Source organism: Symsagittifera roscoffensis, chromosome 5 (assembly GCF_963678635.1).
Source record: "Symsagittifera roscoffensis chromosome 5, txSymRosc1.1, whole genome shotgun sequence".
Taxonomy (NCBI): domain Eukaryota; kingdom Metazoa; phylum Xenacoelomorpha; order Acoela; family Convolutidae; genus Symsagittifera; species Symsagittifera roscoffensis.
Window position 1 is genome coordinate 23,163,682 of NC_087066.1, and position 19,719 is coordinate 23,183,400.

Below are 19,719 nucleotides of genomic sequence, written 5' to 3' on the forward strand. Positions count from 1 at the left end.
TAGGCTTCGAGTCCCGATGTGTGGAAATTGATTTTTTGGAAAAAGTTGAGAATGGTCGGACAATCGTTTTTGACGGCTTAATTTCCACAGCGTGGATTTTTTTTCTGATATAAGCAGTTCTACTATAACGTGCTGATTTAAGTTTTCCGGACAGAACGCATTAATGTTGAAAATTTATGAAACGCGTTTTTCTTAAGTTTGGTTATTTTTAGATGAAAAGCGAAGAAGCAAATTTTGCTTAGAATTTCAGCAGAATAAATATGGTAAAATTTGTTTTTCGAAATCCGGACCCAAAATTTCATCCTCAAATGGATCATTTTTGGTTCCTTTTAGTCAATCAAAAGTTAAGCCTAAACTACCTCGTCGATCACTAACATAATTACATCACGATGAGGCGCTACGTAGCCTAACAATCTTTAAAAAGTGCATTATTTCTAAAACGTTGTTTAAATTTATTTAATTTTGTTTTAGGCAAAAAAGGTAGTTTTTACTATAAAAAAGAAAATATTAATTGAAGATGATTTTTAAATGTTTTATGCAATTTTTTTTGGAGAGTGTACCCTTCTTAAAGTTCGTGGGCTTTCTAAGAGGGTTACTTTGATATAATTATGTTAGTGGTCGACTAGATAGATTTGGCGTAATTTTTGATTGACTAAAAAGAGCCAAAAATTATCCATTTTGGGGTTAAATTTTGGGCGCGAATTTCGCAAAACAAATTTAACTATAATAATTCTGAAATTCTAAGCAAGTTTCGTCTTATCCCTTTGCATTTCGTCCGGATAAATCAGCACTGTAATTGCTCTTGTGTTAATTGCTTCGCTTGCCTTCTGTGTTTAAAAAAATCTCATTATTGATGTGGTGATTTGTCAATAGAAAGAATCAGTTGGGTCTCCGAAGCGTATGATCCTCTTGTCAGCTGTGCGAATACGGCATTACCAATCCCTGAGTTTCCCCTTAATACAATCGAAATTTGCAACAAGGAGTCAATAGCGCTCTAAAAAGCTCAACAACATGGAAAAAGGGTCAAAATTATAATATGTTTTGCTTTTGCTTCAGGTCACGATAATTAGCAGTATGTGAGAAATGTTGGCAGGTCATCTGGACGAAACCTCATTGACAAGCGATAAATGTTTTATTACTCTCCTTTGTGCGTTCAAACCAAACTTTATTTTAACAGTGAATTGTGCTGATCTCGATGATTGCGTCTAATGCTTCTTTTGCTCCAAGATGATTGTTTTCCGCGATGTTAATAAATTAGAGCCCAATGCGCATGCACTTAAACTTTTGCCTCTTTTTGTGCAAAGGTGTTAATTTTTTTTGTCGACTCGTTATAGAGCTCTTGTTACTACTTTTTCTGTTCTCTAATCGCTGTTGTGAGATTTTGTTGTATTTTAAGTTATATGCATCGAAATTGAATTTTTGTTGTAAATCTTTTCTGGAACCAATGTCAATCAGTAGCGGAAGACACTGAATGTCAACAGTTTTAATTGAGTTAAAATATCCTAATTTTTTCCGAATAGTTTAACTCAAAAGTACTGAAACTATTTTTTGAGCTGGCCAACGTCAACTGGGCATGTATTGAGGCAATGAGTATTAATTGCAGATATCTGAAATGTCTACCAACAAGAGTAAGCTCAGCAAAGACAGTCTGTACAAGGCCATCGATCAGGTTTTAGAGGGATCCGCGAACCCCAAGAGGAAGTTCCGAGAGACGGTCGAACTGCAAATAGTGCTGAAGAACTACGACCCCGCTAAGGACAAGCGGTAAGTTCTTATTGAATTGCTCATAACAAAGCTAATCAAAGCTTATTGATCCTGGTTTTTTAAAAGTGTTCATGAACGAAGTGAATTTTCATTTATCGTTGTTCATGGTATGTTCAATTTTTATTCAGGAAAAAGTCTTAAATTTCATGAGGCTCAAATTTTTGTCATGAGTCTAAATTTTTTTGTCATGAGGCTCAAATGATTTCTTTTTGTGTTCTATTCAAAATCGCCACTAGCAAACTAAACTGACTATAATTTTTTTAACATTTTTTTACACTAGAAATAGTACGCGGTAGTGTAATAGTACGACTATTCTTTTTTTTTCTAACGTAAGTCGCAAATATTGGTGCCACTTTTGGGGCACTTTTACGGCTTTTTGATAGTATGTGCTTTAAGGCTCGATTTTCAATAAGTTAACGCAGTTGATGCTTTTTTCGTTCATCAAATGAACCGGAAAACAAAATTTCAAGCATTAGTACAATCCTTAAAACTCGATTTCACACATTTTGCAACTCAATATAATTATTTTTCAAATGCATTATTTATACATAATTTAGCATTTTGCTTTCCAATTAACACATGCAAAGTTAATGTGGATGACCTGTTTGTTATATTCCAAATTATTACATGCAAAATTGTGTCTATTTATTTGTATTTGGTGCCACTTTTGCTGCATGGCATTGGCAATTTATAAGCTTATGTAGCTGCTTTGTTTGTGATTTCTGTTTGACGATTGTTAAGTGTTCGTGGCTGAGAGGGCAGGGCGTGAGACTCCGATTCTCGAGGGCGCAGGTTCGAAGCCAATATGTAGCAAAGGTTTTTTATTCGAGGCTTATATCTAGTTTTTCTTATTTTACTTTATAAAGCTGCTTTTTTGTCGTGTTCTCGCTAGTGTTTACGAAGCGCAGCTTCGTCTCTGTGTTAAAAATGTTATTGACTGGTCAAAATTATTTAGGAGTTCTGGTTTAATTACTTGGCTTAGATTTCTTTCTTTACACAAGCAAACACTGTGAAAAGACGAGTGTTTTTTTTTCAAACGTAACTCGCAAATTATATACCCAATTTCATGGGCGATCAATTTACTGATATTTGCTTATCACCTTTAATAGAGCCACTGGTTTTTATTAAGAGACAATGAACGTGCTGGAGACTCTTATAAAGGTCACGAAAAGCGTGATCGATTTCTAGTTTCGAAAATGGATTTTAATTTTCAGATTTCCCAGCAGAATTTAAAATTTACCTATTGAACCAGTTTTCTCCAATTGAGTTAGTTTCATCAAAAAATTGTCAATCAGAAGTTGTTTTTGAAATTCAAAGAGCATATATTTTCAAGGCCATATATTTTTAAGAGTCGATGAACGTAGTTCGGACTCTTATAGAGGTCGCGATGATTTTTTTTCGGGGAAAGTCTTGAAATTTTATTAAGGCTCAAATTTTTACTTTTTGGTGGTTCGACGTTTGATTTCTTTACAAGTTAAGTTCATTTTCTTTGTTGAAAGCAATGCAATTCACTGTTGAACAGCAAAAGTGTAGAAGTCACAAAAAGTCATTGACTTCTTGTCTCTAATGTGGCATTTAATTATCAAAATAAAAAAAATTGGGTAATTTTATCTTAAAGTGCCATTTATATTTTGTTCCAGAAATTCAAAGAGCTTTAAGGGCATCTATCCTTATCTTAGAAATTCGAAATTTGAGATTTTTTCAAAAAACAAGTTATTATGTTTTTTTGTACTTACATTCATTGGCTCAAATTTCAACTGCCTACTGGCTGTGTTTTTTTAGTTCACATTTGAACTGTAAATCAGCTTGGGCATTTGGCGCAGTCAGAAAAAAAACATGTTCAGCTAATTATTTTTTTCAAAGCCTGATACGTATCTTTGTATTTCATTGCTTTTTCAAGTTTAGATTTAGCCGTTTTTTTTCGGGGGCTATTCTCATGCGCGAAGGACCGAATGGGCGAAAAAACTCGTGAGCGAAAGACCGAAAACAAAATTAGCCGAAAGTCAATTTTTATAAAGGCCAATTGCCATTCAATTAAAATGATTTAAATGAAGCAATGTTTTGCTTCTTCCATAATAAAACCATTGAAGTATAAAATCTGTTCCAATTCGGCGCCGGTCAGTGACAACTTGAAAGTTTTGGATATTTCTGCCGTTTTTATATTCGGCCAAAATCAATGTTCAGTCCCTGGAAATAATTACTTTACTTCCAATTTTTAGATTACTGAAATCTGATTGGCTGGTTTTTATTTTCGCGCATTCGGTCCTTCGCGTATGAGGGATTCCACCGTTTTTTCATGGTGTAGAAGAGGTCACTGAATATTTTTTTGTTTTAGTAATGTAATTTTTTGTTTTAGTAATGAACTTGGTGCACAATGAACATAGTAATATAGGTCTTGGTGATTTTTTTCAGGACAAGTTCTGAAATTTGTTCATGCTAATTCTTTATTTTCCACGGCTTGGCTTCTGATTTCTTTGTAAGTTTCGGCTTGATAATAAGTTATTATGAAAATAAATGGGATCAGTTTTTTATTTAATTTATTTTTTGAGACGCTTTGGAAAATTTTTTTCGTTTTTTTTTTCAAAAAATTCGATCGATTTTCAAAAAAAATAGTACCAAGGGAAAGTACAGCCAGTTCCCTGTGGGCATGCATAATACCCTAGTCTCTGTTCACCTTACCTCAATATCTACAGCCTTTCAAAAAATCTGTGGTCGGAATATTTGACCCAATATTTTTCGATTTTTTTTTCACTTTCCTGAAAACTACCCTCCCAAATCTGCTATCGTGTTCAATCGAAGGGACAAATGTGAAGTAGCTCACCTGCAGAAGCGGCTACGCCCTTTTTTTACGCAAAAAGCTGTAAACTTCAAAAAGTCAAATATTAAGTTCTTTTTTAATCGTTTTTGATACCTACCGAAAGCTACCATCTCAAATCTAAATTTTTGGGTTCAATGGAGAGAACGGGTTGTGCTTAGCTCTCCTGAATTATTGGCGTCGGCCTATTATATTTACCAAAAAGTAATCCTCCCCGAAAAAATCATATTTGTGATTTTTTGACGTTTTCTTAGGAAATTTCTAAATTCTCAAAATATTTCACTCTTTTTTATTTCAGAAAAAAATTAGGTTGTGGGTGAAGCCTTATTTTGATATTCTCTATTTTCTCCGGCATCAGTATAACAAAATCAAAAATTATCAAAGAGTTATCTCCAGTTTTAGCTGGGTACATTGTTTACTCGTTTTTTGTTAAAAGGAATGCGAACTCCACTCCAACAGCAAATCTGTAAAGGTCACAAAATATATGATTGACATCTAATTTCTAACTGTCAGTTGGCTATGTTTTATCGACGAGGTTGTTATTTTTGTTTTTCTTCAGGAAAAAATTTGACGCTCAAATTTTGCGGTTCGACTGTTGATATTGTAAAATTCAGAAATAAAAAAATCACCGATAGATCCAATTTTCTCTAAATGGGACATCCTTAAAAAGTCTAATTATGAACAATTATTGAAATTCAAAGAACGTAAACGCAATCCATTTTTTCTTCTCAGTTCGATAAGTGAAAAATTTTCTACCATGTAGTTTTTAGTTTCCTTTAGTTTTTTTTGCACTGTTCAACCTGTGGCTAAGTTTGCGAGTTTCAGCTTCTCGTCGAAATAATTTTTTGAATGATTATGGCTTGTGGCATTTTTGCGGAACAGCTTGAAAGTTATTATTTTGCTCATATCGAATTTTTCAACTTCATAGATGTAACTTCACTCTTAAATCAGAGAAATTTGAAAGCATGAATTAAACTGCGTATTTATTTTCGATTATCGGTAAACGTAACTTTGATGACGCTGTTTGTCTAATTTAAGTTTCTCTGGAACTGTCAAGTTGCCGCACATTCCTCGACCGAATGCCAAGATCTGCGTATTGGGAGATGACGCTCATTGTGATGAGGCCAAGGCCAACGGATTCGAATCTATGGATGTGGAGGCCATGAAGAAATTGAACAAGGACAAGAAGCTAGTGAAGAAACTGGCCAAGAGGTACAGGGCGTTCGTTGCTACTGATTCTGTTATCCGACAGATCCCCCGTCTGCTGGGTCCCGGTTTGAACAAAGCGGGTAAGTTCCCCACCCAGGTGACCCACAACGACCAACTGGTGAACAGAATCAACGAGGTCAAGAGCACCATTAAGTTCCAGATGAAGAAAGTGTTGGTTTTGGGCGTGGCTATTGGCAACGTGACGATGGAAAACAAGCAGCTGTACGAGAATATTACTCTGGCAGTGAACTTCTTGGTGTCGTTGCTTAAGAAGAATTGGCAGAATGTCAAGTGTCTCTACATCAAGAGCTCAATGGGCAAGCGACAAAGAATCTACTAAGTGGAACTTGTTGCACGTCTGAAATTTATTTGCTTTATTTGTTGTTAATGACATACCAGGCAAATTAAATTCTTTGTGCTAAGTCTTTTGGAATCTTGTATGCATTAAGGTGAATGTAAAAAGGAATATTTTTGAACTGGAATATTGGAGTTCACAACAATAAATGTTGAGTAGCCAGTTGACATAAAGCGTAGCCAAGATTAATTGTTCATTAAAAAAATTGTTTCTTAGGTTGATAAACTAACTTTAAAACCAACAATGTAATTAAGATGCATTTTGTGAAAACATCTTGATAATTTTCGAGGAAAGCTATGCGTCTAACGAATTGTCTGAGTTCACATATTTGTCGCATTTGTACGTTGCATACCCGAAACTTGACACAGAAACGAAGCAGATCTTCCAAATTCTGCAGTTCTCCTCTTGAAGCAGTAAAGGACGTCCAAGATGGTAGCACGTGCATGTTTGGTGGATTTGGCCTTTGTGGGATTCCAGAAAACTTGATCAACGCGTTAAGAAAAAGCGGTGTAAAGAACTTGACCGCTGTCAGTAATAATTGTGGAGTTAATGATTTTGGGCTTGGAATTTTACTCATGAATAGACAACTCAAACGTATGATTGCGTCATACGTAGGAGAGAATAAAGAGTTGGAGCGGGCTTTTTTGAACGGGGAGCTGGAGCTTGAACTTGTTCCTCAAGGAACGTTGGCTGAGAAGATTCGCTGCGCGGGAGCTGGGATTCCTGCTTTTTATACCCCTACTGGCTATGGGACCCTAATTCACGAAGGCGGAGCACCTATAAAATACGCCCCTGGCGGTGGCGAAATTATCATGTCAAGTGAGCCTAAGGAGTCCAAGAAATTTGATGAGATCGAATATGTTCTGGAGAAGTCTTTGAGCGCAGATTTCGCCTTTATAAAAGGCTACAAAGCTGACTATGCAGGCAATGTTGTATTTAGAAAAGCGACGCAGAATTTCAATTTGCCTATGGCTAAAGCAGCAAGAAAAACCATAGTAGAAGTTGAAGAATTAGTAGATATCGGGGATCTCCCTCCCGATTTAGTCCATTTACCTGCCGTTTACGTCGACAAAGTTCTGCAAGGGGAGCGATACGAAAAACGAATCGAACGCTTGAAGCTATCAGACCCAAATGACAAGGCATCCGAAAATTTGTCCGAAAGAGACGAAGTTAGGATGAGAATCATCAAGCGCGCAGCACGTGAGTTTCAAGATGGAATGTACGCCAACTTGGGAATAGGAATTCCAGCGCTTGCCAGTAACTTTATACCCAAGGGGATGAACGTGACGTTGCACAGTGAAAATGGAGTCTTGGGAGCCGGGCCGTTTCCAGAACCAGGCTTGGAAGATGCAGATCTGATCAATGCTGCAAAAGAAACTATTACTGTGCTTCCTGGAGGCTCTTATTTTTCCAGTGATGAATCTTTTGCAATGGTGCGAGGCAATCATATACAGCTGACAATGCTTGGAGCTTTGCAGGTGTCCAAGTTTGGAGATCTGGCTAACTGGATGATACCGGGGAAAATGGTGAAAGGTATGGGTGGAGCTATGGATTTAGTTTCGGCCACTCAAGGTCGAGTTGTGGTCACTATGGAACATACGAGTAAAGGAACGCATAAGATTTTGGACAGATGTTCGCTTCCTTTGACAGGAAAGAATGTGGTTGATACTATTATTACGGAAAAGTGTGTATTTAAAGTAAACAAAGATTCCGGACTAATTCTGAAAGAATTGTGGCCTTCAGTCTCAATTGAAGATGTGAAAGAAAATACGGGATGCGATTTCCATGTAGACAGTGAAAATTTGACAGAAATGATGCAGTAGATAGCAGTGCAGTTCAAAAATAATTTATCTGTGAGGTATAAATCACAAGTATTAGTTAGTATACATGAGGTGAAATAATAAATATACCTGACCAGCTTTATTCATCTTAGTTTATTCATCTTAATTTATTTTTTCAAAAGTGTGGTTTTCCAAAGTGATTCGTATAGTATCTGATACAAAGAAAAAGTTTATATAGGAAATTCGATTAGACTCAGGATGAAAAACGATATAACTATCTATCATGGCCTGTAGCTGATTGTTTTGTCTACAGTTGAAAATGTCCTTTTCAGGTAGTTAGAATGAAGGTTCCCAAGGAACTAAAGGACTTCGAGGAGGCGATGCAGGACTTGATGAAGATCAGAGTGCCCCTCTCGAAACGAACAGTAGAAAACATCACTCATTTAGGCTTCAGCGCTATAAACTACTACAAGCATGTAGCAGTCATCATCGAGAAGTTCATCAAAAAATGCAAACCAACTCACAAAATTTGTGGACTGTATGTTATTGACGCTTTGGTCAGATATACTATAAAGCAAAAAGGCAAAGAAGGAGATCATTTGGGGCCTCGATTTACCAGAAATTTCTCCGAGACGTTCGAAAGAATAATGCACTGTCCGTCAAAAGATTACCCGAAAGTCATAAGGGTTCTGAATCTATGGCAGATGAAAAAAATCTACTCGTGTGATGTGATTCAACCTTTACTGGGCATTGTGACCAAATTTGTCGAAAGCAAAGACATTTCAAGAAGCCCCTCAATGGGCGAAGGTGGAATGGGTAGTGGGAATGGGGGAAGTTTAGATGGACCTTCGACTCCTCCCCAAAATGACGAAGAAGACAGCTATGACGAGGATGCAGATAACGGCTCATATATGTCGGAAATAGATGGTTCTTTTGAGCAGCCGAGAACCCCGCCTTTACCCGATCCTAACTCGTACCCACTTGGACCTGGTAAAAAGTCACCATCACCAAAAACTAAACGCCCCTCGCCTCACAAGAAAAAATTTCAGCCCTTGCTAGAAATCAATACTTCGTTGGCTGTCGAGGAAATGACTGATGAGGATAAATATACACCGACAACTAGCGAAAATGTAAGGAAATTGGGAGAGCTTCTAAATGTAACGTCAGGAGAAACAGAATCGAAAAACAACTCGACCGAGAAAACTAATGCAGCCGAATTTTTACAATTGCTAAAAACCGTCAATGACGAGTTTTCACAGGAACTGCCGTTTGGTTCTGATACTAAGTTAGACCGAGAGTTGCGAGGTGAAGAGTTGCGTTCAGATTTAGAAAGCGAAGTTCTAGGAAATGAGTCATTAACAAAAGAGTGCGTGAATATTCCACTTGAGTACAAGAATACTGTTGATATGTCGGAATTTAGTCCGATTTCTGACGGGCAAGATATCAATGGATCTGACATGGATATCGAATCAGCAAATAAAAAGACTGAAAAATTGAAAAGTCCTGAAAATGATGTCGTTGAAGGAGCTGTGAAGCCTGAAATAGAGTTCTCGAATGAAGGAAAAGAGTCAAAATTGGTTGCGTCAAACTACGCCGAGGATAACGAAAACATAAAAATCACAGTACATCAAGATGCAGCGGCTTTAACAACAGTTACATTAGAAAATAAAGAGGAAGAAAAGACGAGAAAGCGAGAGAAAAAGATGCCGAAAAAAGAAAAGACGAAAATAAGTCAAAGGACGCCTCGGGACCGGAAAAGAAATTACAGAGAGAAGAAAGGCAGTCCGGTTGAGAATTTGATGCCAACTGGATCTGACCTGGGCGAGTTGTCGGACTATCAACAACCTGAGCTAATTAAACATGGTGCTAAAACTAAATTATCGCCGGAAAAGCCTATGCTCACGAAACACATTAAGCGGAAGAAGCACAAATCTAATAGTTTTGCTACAAATGAACGCAGTCGTTCTTCAAGCAGTGCCTCAGAAAAGAAGAAGAGCAAAAAGTCGAAGAAGAAAAAGAAGAAAAACAAGAAACATAAGAAGAAGGCGAAAAATAAGCACGAATCGTCTAAAAAGTCAGACAGTAGTGAAGAGAATAGCGATGGTAGCGAGAACGATGAACATTCGAAAAAGATTCACAGAACTCCAACGAAGTCCTTGAAAGAAGAATTGGATTTGATAAGTGCAAGAAAAAACAAAAAGCGGAAAAAGGTTGATTTTGACCTTGAAAATGAACTGACCACAGATCCTATAGTTAACTATGGACCGCATTTGTACCCTAAAAAGTGTATTATCATATACAGTACTGTTTTATCAATTAGCAATATCACCGACCTAAGTTTCAAACGTGTAAATGATTTATTGAAAGTGTACGGGAATGTTTTGAGCGTTGAAATGGTCGTATCTTTGAACAAAGCTTTAGTTAATTACTCAGAACGCAAATCAGCCTGTTGCGCTCTAGTTTCGCTTAGACACAGGAACGAGTTCGGAATTTCTTGGGCTTTTCCGAAGCCAGTTAGCCAGCCACCCTGGATTGAGATGTGGGATGGATCAGTGGGATGTTGTGTTGTTCCGTGGAATAAAGCGCCTAAGGATCCCTTGGTAGCCTTTTTGGATGGCTGCTTCATAGATAAGTCAACTTTGCCTCCGCCTGAAGAATTGACAAAAAATAACGAAGTAACCAGCTCTACAGACCCGGATCGGACGCTGACCTATTCACAAATAAGTGAAGACGAAAGCATAGGAGCACCATCTAACGCCGAGATCAAAAAGAAGATAGCGAAGATGATTGCCAAAAGTCAAAAGATTGGAGCTGCAAACGACGAGCCGCCTTCGCCTAAAAAGTAAGACTAAAATCTACAATCTATACTTCTGTTTCTTTTTTTGTGAATTTAACAGATGATGTTAATTTTGCAGGAGCAAAACCGAATCGAGTGTTTCTAACAGTTCAGCATTCAAACCTGCCCCATTTGCGCCAGTTGACAGGAAAGCTGAAGGTATTTATATAGTATTTGAAATCAAGAAAAACTGAACTGCTTACATAAGGTGAATCATCTTGCTTTCAAGTTCTGTAGTGTTAAACGAGACTATAAGGACATTATTTCTTGTCTTTATTTTCTCATCCATTATGATCAATAAAATTCTGTTCCTTTACTCTGGAGTCCATAATCTGGGATGCACAATCCGAGGAATAGAATTTGGAATAGGATATAAATTTGGAAAAGGATTTGTGACAAAAAAATGGTTACTTGTTGATTTAAACTTATCAACGTTTTTATTTTTGGAATTTATATCCGACATTCAGAAAATTTACTGGTTTTGGACATTACCCATGTTCGGTAGATTAAGTTAAATTTCTGTTCACGGAGTTTGATTTCTGTTATAAGTTAAGTTGGTTACACTAACGAGCTTGAGAGCGTTAGTATTATTACGAAGCTTCTTTTTCTAACTTAACTGGCAAATAAAAGTGTTCATTAAAAGTGTCATTAAAAGTAACACTTTTGCTATAATCACGATCTGTAGCATTGGAAATTTCATAGCATCTGTTCTCAGCTTTATTTGTGGCTCGTGCTTTATTTGTGGCTCGAGTGGTTAGTGCGTGAGACGCATAATCTCTAGGTCGCAGATCGAATCCGAGACGTAAACGAATTTTTACTATTTCGAAGCTTAATTCTACTCTTTTTTATTGAACTTTATAGAGCTGAGTTTTGTCATTTTCTCGCTAGTGTTTGAGAAGCACAGCTTGCATCTGTGTAAATATTCAGTTGCAGAAGATCTGTTAAGTTAATAAAATTGTTGATTTTTTTTGTACATATATCTGTTGCATGATTTATGCAGTTTCTGAAGCTTTCTTATACCTGCTATTCCTGTAATATTCATCTTCGATGTTAGATTTCAAGAGAAGGCTTTTCAAAGTTTACTCTTTTATCAGATTCAATTAAGTGAAATTTTGGTTAGCGATTTAGTTATGCTTGATCGGTAAGCTTCAAAACTTGTTCACTCAATTTTGATTTTTTGCTTGTATTTTGATTTTTGAAATTGAGCTCATTTCCTTTGATAAAAGAAAAGCAAACTCACTAGCGAGCAGCAAAAGTTTTACGGCTACGAAAATCCCACCGGTTTAAAAAAATCATTGATCAAGTTTCTCTTAATGGCAAAACTTTGAGAGAAACTGCGGATCATTAACTATACTTGAAATTCAAAGAGCTTTAACATATAATTTTGAAAAACGTTCAAAAATTTCAACCAATTTTTTTCGGTGTCTTGGTGATCTATTACACTTTTCCAACCATCTGCTGGCTATTTTTTTGCTACGACCACCCCTACGGATGAGCAGGTACTATGATGTAGGGTGGGTTTTGTTGATTCAAAGAAAACTCAGAGACGATCGAATGAGGTATCATTTTAAAGCACTTTTTGTCGCGCTTCGTATTACGAAGGAACGAAGCAGTTTTTTCAACAGCCAAGCTGATGTTTTGTTATTTATCCAGGTCAACCTTTTTCAAATCAAGTCGCGCGTTGAAATCATTTTTTCCCTGTCAAATTTTTTGCATAGTTTTCTGATTGGCTTAATCTGTATCTTAAAGTTTGGCTGAATCTGTATATTAAAATTTGGCTTAATCTGTATCCATGGCTTAATCTGTATCCATTGACTTAATCGGTATCCAGTTTCCTGCCATATATATGTTATAAAGTGTCGAAAAATTAAAGCGAGTTTTTATTTTGTTTAGAATATACTTGAAAACTCATTTTTAAATGAAGTTAAATTAGGCTCTTCAATAACAAAAATTCAAATGGAGCGAAAAATTGAGCTTGTATTTAAATTGCAAAGGTCTAGTTAATTTTTAGATCGTCCAGTCGATTTGAGAAATACCTATAGATAAATTGTCAATGATTAGTCTTCTTAGAAAACGTCAATCATGAGAGATTCTTGTAAGTGAAAGCGCTTCAAGGTGATATATTCTGTTTCTGGAAACTTGACAATGAATAGTTTCCGAAAAAGTGTTTTTTTTTCGGTTTCCTTCAGTTCATTTGCACTAAAGGTTGAAAAGATTATTTTTGATTTGCAGCTTGAAGTAAAAGACATTTAGGAAGATATTTTGCAATCTTTCTCCGGAATTAAGAGTTTGATGAAATCAGTTAAAACTTCAAGTTTATTAGTTGTGCCGAGTGATTTTGTGCTGTTAAAATGTAAAGTAATTTGTTCCCACCACACCACTGGAAGTCGGAAAGAACTTTGTATTTGGGTGTTTTTCTCATGCCGACTTAGGTTAGACAAAGGCAATTTGTAGGATGTAGTTCGCTGTATAAAACTTTTTCACGGCATAAAAGATATGATCGACTTAAAAAATATTTAGATCTTCTTGGTGTTGAGAAAAACCGGTTGAACACAAGCTTGCCTTTTAAATAGAATGAGAGCAAATTGTGAAAATAACTCGCTTTTGATTTCTAAAAAAAGCACTTTTAAAATATTGCTTTATTGGATCGTTGTTCTTGAATTTTTGTCTTAAATAGTTAAGTATTGTCTCTTAAAATAAGCAAGATTATTGCACTTTGGTACTAGAGGTTTTTCTTGGAAACAACTTTGTTTTCAGGTCGAATGAAATTGGTTGGTCTTTAAGTTTGTACGGCCAACTAACCGACAAATTTTGAGCGTGTTTGCATTTTTGAATACCCGCTCTTCTTCGATTTTTGATTTTTTTTTCACGTTGGTTGAAAATTTGTCAAATACTTCAGCATATCATAAAAAAGTTATATCCAAATGTTTTGAGGGATATATAACTCTTGTAAGTTTTATAGTTTTTAAAGCATTTTTTACCGGCTAAACGTGTGTCTGTTCAAGGTTTATCGGCTTTATTACCTTTTGACATGTTTTTCATAAAGAGAAATTTTTAAGAACAAAATCAAGACACAGATACCAAAATGTTTACTTTCCCTCTGCAAAAATGTTGTAAATTACCCGCGAATAAAAAGTTTCAATTCTTTCTCTAAACTTTTACCCTCTTTTTTATTTTGTTGTTGCAAAAATAACTGCGATCGGGAGCTTTGTGTGAAGTGTACATTAACAATTTAAAATTTAAAGTTTTCTTCTAAGGCGTGAAAAAATTTAATTTGACTCCAAGAAAACTAGTTTTAGAAGCTTCATTTTGCTTCCTTGGCAATAAATAACTTTCAAATAATCCAAAAAAATTCTGCAGTTTTTCTGACTTTTTGCCTCGTTTTCAAGTTAAAAAAATAATGAAGTGGTTTTCACTCACGTAGGTCTCGATGATTTTTTGCTTAGGAAAACGTCTTAAAATTTCTATACGCTCACGTTTGATTTTTCGCGTTTTGGCTTATGATTTTTTTCTTAGTTCACTTCATCTTTGTTAAATAAAGCCAAATTCCTCTATTGAACAGCAAAAATGAAAAGTTTGCAAAAAATAGGAATGATTTCTTGTTTCAAATATGGAATGAATTCACTGCACAATAAAAAAAAATCATATATCGATCCAGTTTTCTCTAAATAAGATAATTTTACAGTAAAAGTGCCATTAATAACCAGTATTTGAAATTTAAAGAGCTTAAACGAGAATTATTTTGTTCTTCGAAATTCGAAAGTTGAAAAATCTTGAAAGTTTTCATTGTTCTTCTACGCTTTTCAAACTGTCTGTTGACTGTTTTTATTTTTTTTTGTTGAACTTCGGCAAAAATTTTGTAGGTTTCATCGTATTCCACTCCTCATGACTGCCCGCAAAAAATAAATTTTCGCTTTTTTCTTTAATGTGGTCCGAACTCTCTGTGCTACTTGCACGGCAACCGGCTACTCTTGGCTTGATACCAGTATGACTTTGGATTTTCTATGACAAAAATAATCGCTATTGATAGTTTTTCAAGGTTATCTAATTTAATCAGTCGTAAATATATGCGATAATGAACGGCATGCGTTACACATAATTAAGTTGTGCAGATATATAGGCTCAAATTGGAAGGTGCAGTTAAGCTCCATTTCAACAAAAATGGAATTGCTGCTCCTTTGTTTCCTTGAGCTTATCGATGCTTATCTAACTGGGTGCTTCATAAATTTAAGCAAAAAAAAAATCAACTAATTTATTTCGACTTATTTGGGTCGTGTTTTTTGTGGAAAATTGAAATTCTCTTTTCGTTTTTTGTTTCCCAGGCGAGTCTTTTGAAGCACGCATTTTCTGGTTCAAACTGAATTTTCCCATGACAAAATGGCTCCTCGCTTTTAGTTATACGAAGGAATTTAAACGGATTTAGAACGGAATGGTACAAAAAGAAACGTATACATTTTCTCAAACATTGTTAAATATTATTCTAATTGTCTTTTTGGTTTTAGCAACAAGGTTCAGTGCCTTCGGATGGGGATCAGCGAAAAAGGCGACATCTGACTCATCTGCTGCTACCACATCAACATCAACATCGAGCAGCAATCCTCTTGCATCAACAGCAGAAACGACGGCATACAACTCAGCTAACATGTACATGAATGCCCATTACCAGAACTACCTTCAAACTGCCGCCATGTATCAACACATGTCATACCCGCCCGGATACACTTACCCTTACGCCAGCTATGGTGCTTACAACCCATATGCTTATTCTGGGGGGTATGGAATGCCGACACAAAACTATCAGCAGATGTACGGAGCCGCTGCGGCATCATCGTCAAACAGTCCGTATACTGCATTTGTCAATTCAGAGGCTTCGTCACAGTCTGTTACTGGTGCTTCACCTTCGAAAAATGCACAGACGAAAACGTCATTCGCAAGCACGAATCAATCCTCGACTTCGGCGGTGACGAGTAAAGTCGGTTATAATCCTAGCAAGGTGCCAACTTGTAGCTCAACTACGGTACCAAGGTCATATAGCAATTTTCATGTGGCTCCGCCTGTTCCAAGTTCGAATGATAGTACGCCAAGTAGTGGAATGAGCTCCTGGACGGACAGTGCAACCAAGCTAAATACATTGTGGAATAATACTGTAACTAGTAGTCGTTCAAGTGTGGCCGCAAACATTGCAAATTTTACTTCGCATGCAGCAACGCCTTATTTGACTTCGAACACAGCAACGTCTACCTTTTCGTCGAATGCAGCAACGCCGCGAGCTCTACCGGGAATTGATGGAAGTTCAAATTCAAAAGACGTCGATTTTAGAGTGCAAGGATATCCTCTACCGCAGCACAAGAAAATTCCACCATCAGCAGTGACTTCAATTTCGCACGGGGTTGCAATTAACCCGGTCGTTGTATCAAACTACAAGAACTCGACGACAGTGCAGCGTGAACCGACATTTGTAAATCAGAACTCGAGTAGCTTTGGAAGCTCGGTGACTAGTTCGAGTCCCATTGTTGTTTCAAGTACGTCAAGCACATCAGCGCAGTCAGTGAAATACTTTTTTCAGTCGTCAGTAGCTAATCAACTCCAAACACCAAAAGGAGTTAGTTTTTCTTTGGCTTCAGCTGCCAAAAATCCAACCGATGTTGCAATCAACGCTGTTAAAGCTTTCTTGTCCTCAAGCAATAGCGACAACAGTAAAGATAGTGTTTCTAGTGCTCAGAATGGTGCCAATTCAAGTTTGAAGCAGATGCTAATTCCTCCAGTGCCACCACCGTTCCCTCCGCCTCCGAGTTTCATGCCGACTTCCAAAGGTTCCAGGCAACCTTCAAAACCTCCGTTGACGGGTACCAGGTGCACTTACATGTCGCAATATAGTCTTGCCAATCAGTCTGATAAGTCAATGACTTCTGCCGCTAACAGCAGTGTTTTATTGGCTTCTAGTGCAACTACCGCCTCAAATGGTGCTTATGCGACATCTACAGCTCCTATGAGCACTCAATCAAACATCAATTCCTTAATGAGTTCTACATCATCAACCAGTTTCCTAAATGTTTCGTCCGCCGCTGTAACCGTTGCAAATAATTTGTCTGATAAATCAGCTTCAAGAAGGTCAGAAGAGACTTGTTTGCTATCCAAACGTAGCGATATCTCGGATCCTCTTAGAACACTTGAATTGAGCGCACCAGGCACTGTAAGTAATGACACCGCCGTGAATAATCAAACGGCAATTTCTCCCACCAGTCCCAAAGTGTCAACAGATGACTTTAAAGAATCTGTGTCTCGTGAAATCCCAATTGTTCCAGTGCCAAACCCATCAGAAGGTTCCCTCGAAAAGACAAATGACTTGGATCATGGATTCCAAAACAGTGCGCATGATATTTCGAAGTTTTTTATGAATTCTATGCGACATTCTGGACCAGTTACTACTAATCAAGTGTCGGCGAATGCGGATAAAGCTCCTCAAAGTTTGCCAATACTTACGTCTACAAAAGATAATAACGATTGTGTTGGAAATAACACAACAACTAGTGGTGAAAATGATGATCAGCAAGATGTTGATATGGATGAAGTGCAATCACAAACCATCTCGGATGACGGAACGGTGACAAGCGAGTTCGCTAACTTCCTGAAAAGTGCCCGAGAGTGCTGTCAAAGTGTCTTGGATAATTGTGAAGAACAGAGATCGATGCCATCTAGTGTCGAGAATGAACTCGAATCTGAATACTTGTCTAGCCGTCAGGCGCCACCACTTATTAGGTTTTTAAAGTCGCAGACAGTACCCATGTTCCACGAAAGGACATTTCGACCTCATTGTCATGATTCACAGCTGGTACCTCGAGGTCCCATTTTGAATGGTCCAGATAGAGTTGGAAATCGTCCTGGACACGAACCAGTTCGAATCAGAATTCCAATTTTCCGAGCAAGGAATCCGGATCAGAATGAGGAAATTATGAGACCACGGGGAATGATGTCAGACCAAGGGAAAATGAGATTCCCGCCTCCGAGACCAGAACTCGCAAACACCCCTCCTCCGACAAGAGCTGTGCCTCCACGATTTATGAGAGTTCCTGCGATTAGACCGAATTTCAGAGGTCCTTTACCAGAAAACATCCGCCGTATTCAACCATTGCGATTTCATGGACAAACGAGTTTTGAGCCGCAACCTCCGATAGAATTGTCTAGAGATGATGTGCGGCAGAATACTTCAAATCAACTCTTAAGGAACTTGGTAGTATCTGCTGGAGTTGACCGGGGACCCGGCGTTCCGTTTTCATCTGCCCAAAGGATGAGTTTCGCACCTCCTACTGGTGGTCAAAATAGACCGTTTCGACCTCACATGGCTGATATGCCTGGCGTTATGCTACGAAACGAACTTAAATCCAGGCTCACAATGGAAAGCCCCGAAAAAGGGTCTGGCATGTTAGAGAAAAGAGCTGAAATGATTTTGCGCAAAGAAATGCAAATCGCGTTACGTGCAATAAATCCAAACAATTTTGAAGGCGGAACCAGTGCTGCGACTGGTGCAAAAGGTGATCTAAATGAGTTCACATATTCAACAAATATCAAGTCAAGACTAGGGAGCATTGAGAGTAAAACATTGAATCCAATCAGGATGAATAATGGAGGGGGTGTTGTGAGGCTAAATCTAGGAGATCCGGGGACTGGTATATCATTAGATATATCGAGGGGATCCGTAGGTTCGAGAATCGAAAGATCGAATTCCGACGGAACATCTGGCAACAGTCCAATAAAACGAAACTTCGCTCAGTCGAATTTGAGCCCTATCAGGTCGAGTGGCTTCACTAAACAAATGAGTGGAACTCAGCATCAAAAAGGAGCGATAGGAATTGATTTGAACATTCCGTTTATGTAAATCTGAAAATTAAAACTTGCCTTTGCATGAAAGATTCGAAAACTTGACTATTGGACATTTTCTGCTAGGTCTCTCAAACCGAAAATGAGTAACCTCGTTTAAAATAGTAACAAGAACTTGATTATGAAATACCTCTATGTGGTCATTTACTGGTTCGTAAGCTAGTATGTAGCAATTTTGTTCTCTTTTTATTTATCGCCTTAGTTTAAAACTGCTACGGTTTCCTTCTTTCAATTCGCAAATGATTTAAATGTAAATTTATCTATTCTCTTTGTCGTATTCAATTCTAAATTTTTAAATCAGGCATCTTGAATCGCAGTTTTATACCTCTTGTTGCTTAGCTCAAAACCGTAATGGGAGTTTGACACATGCGACATCAACTGTATTGTAATCGGGAACAAGTTTTTTTCCAAAAAAAAAAATGTTTTAGAATGTTTACAAATATTTTTAGAATTTCATTTATGAGAGGGTGATTTCTAAGACATTGTGTGAGCAAGTCTGCATTTCAACTTTTTTTCTATTTGAAATTTGTTCTAAAGTCTAAAAGAACGAATTAATTTTCACTTATATACGTTTTGATGATTTTTTTGTTTTTTAGGAAAAAGTCTTCGTCCACGCTCAAATTTTGTTTTTTTTCTGCGATTTTGACTTATGATTTATTTTTTGAGCTCAATTTATTTCTTTAGATTAAGGCAGTTTCCCAGCAGAAGAAAAAATACATATTGATAGATAGTTCTCAAAATTGAATATTTTTACAAAACAAGTTCCATTCAGAAAGTATTTGAAATTTAAATAGCTTCAACTTGAAAGAAGTTTTTCTTCGACTTTCGAAAGATGGAAAACATTTGCAAATTTTCAAGCAGCTTTTTTTGGTGTCCTTGTTCTTTACAGTTTTCGAACTGTCTGTTATCTGTCTTTAATGATTGAAAGAACTCCGGCGGTTTTGTTACGACCATTGAAAATGGGGAGGAAACTTGTATTCCGGTGTTTTAGAGCTACCACAAACAAGGAAAATTAGCTACCACAATCAAGCATCGGAGTGAGCTGAGTGATATACTGTATTAACTTCCATTCAGTTGTAAT

The 19,719-nt window shown here is 37.1% G+C and overlaps 4 protein-coding genes across 8 annotated transcripts in view; all 4 read left to right on the forward strand.

The window, feature by feature from the left end:
- The window catches only part of LOC134845632 (TATA-binding protein-associated factor 2N-like), a 159,948-nt gene extending 158,519 nt beyond the window's left edge, over positions 1-1,429 (forward strand). For all 5 annotated transcript variants that reach the window (XM_063862637.1, XM_063862638.1, XM_063862639.1 and 2 more), the window contains one exon: positions 1,057-1,429. In XM_063862637.1, the coding sequence (XP_063718707.1) occupies positions 1,057-1,066 (10 nt within the window). In that variant the 3' untranslated portion in view covers positions 1,067-1,429. The remainder of the gene's footprint in view (positions 1-1,056) is intronic.
- Positions 1,430-1,612: 183 nt separating this feature from the next.
- On the forward strand, positions 1,613-6,128 carry LOC134846659 (large ribosomal subunit protein uL1-like). The gene is made up of 2 exons (XM_063864043.1): positions 1,613-1,764; positions 5,618-6,128. Exons 1-2 carry the CDS (start codon positions 1,613-1,615, stop codon positions 6,126-6,128), a joined length of 663 nt encoding a protein of 220 aa, XP_063720113.1.
- Positions 6,129-6,436: 308 nt separating this feature from the next.
- LOC134845731 (succinyl-CoA:3-ketoacid coenzyme A transferase 1, mitochondrial-like) lies at positions 6,437-8,108 on the forward strand. Its single transcript, XM_063862790.1, has one exon. The coding sequence runs from the start codon at positions 6,440-6,442 to the stop codon at positions 7,964-7,966; it is 1,527 nt and encodes a 508-aa protein (XP_063718860.1). The 5' UTR covers positions 6,437-6,439; the 3' UTR covers positions 7,967-8,108.
- Positions 8,109-8,260: 152 nt separating this feature from the next.
- On the forward strand, positions 8,261-18,939 carry LOC134845702 (uncharacterized). Its single transcript, XM_063862752.1, has 3 exons — positions 8,261-10,766; positions 10,840-10,919; positions 15,263-18,939. The coding sequence occupies exons 1-3, from the start codon at positions 8,266-8,268 to the stop codon at positions 18,634-18,636; spliced, it is 5,955 nt and encodes a 1,984-aa protein (XP_063718822.1). The 5' UTR covers positions 8,261-8,265; the 3' UTR covers positions 18,637-18,939.
- The last annotated feature ends 780 nt before the right edge of the window (positions 18,940-19,719 follow it).

Bases quoted from the DNA above. Each gene is read 5' to 3' on its own strand.
- LOC134845702 (XM_063862752.1), top strand. From the start codon at position 8,266: ATGAAGGTTCCCAAGGAACTAAAGGACTTCGAGGAGGCGATGCAGGAC. The intron at 10,767-10,839 runs GTAAGACTAAAA...TTAATTTTGCAG, and splicing joins GAGCCGCCTTCGCCTAAAAA to GAGCAAAACCGAATCGAGTG. The intron at 10,920-15,262 runs GTATTTATATAG...TTTTGGTTTTAG, and splicing joins AGTTGACAGGAAAGCTGAAG to CAACAAGGTTCAGTGCCTTC.
- LOC134845731 (XM_063862790.1), top strand. From the start codon at position 6,440: ATGCGTCTAACGAATTGTCTGAGTTCACATATTTGTCGCATTTGTACG.
- LOC134846659 (XM_063864043.1), top strand. From the start codon at position 1,613: ATGTCTACCAACAAGAGTAAGCTCAGCAAAGACAGTCTGTACAAGGCC. The intron at 1,765-5,617 runs GTAAGTTCTTAT...GTCTAATTTAAG, and splicing joins GACCCCGCTAAGGACAAGCG to TTTCTCTGGAACTGTCAAGT.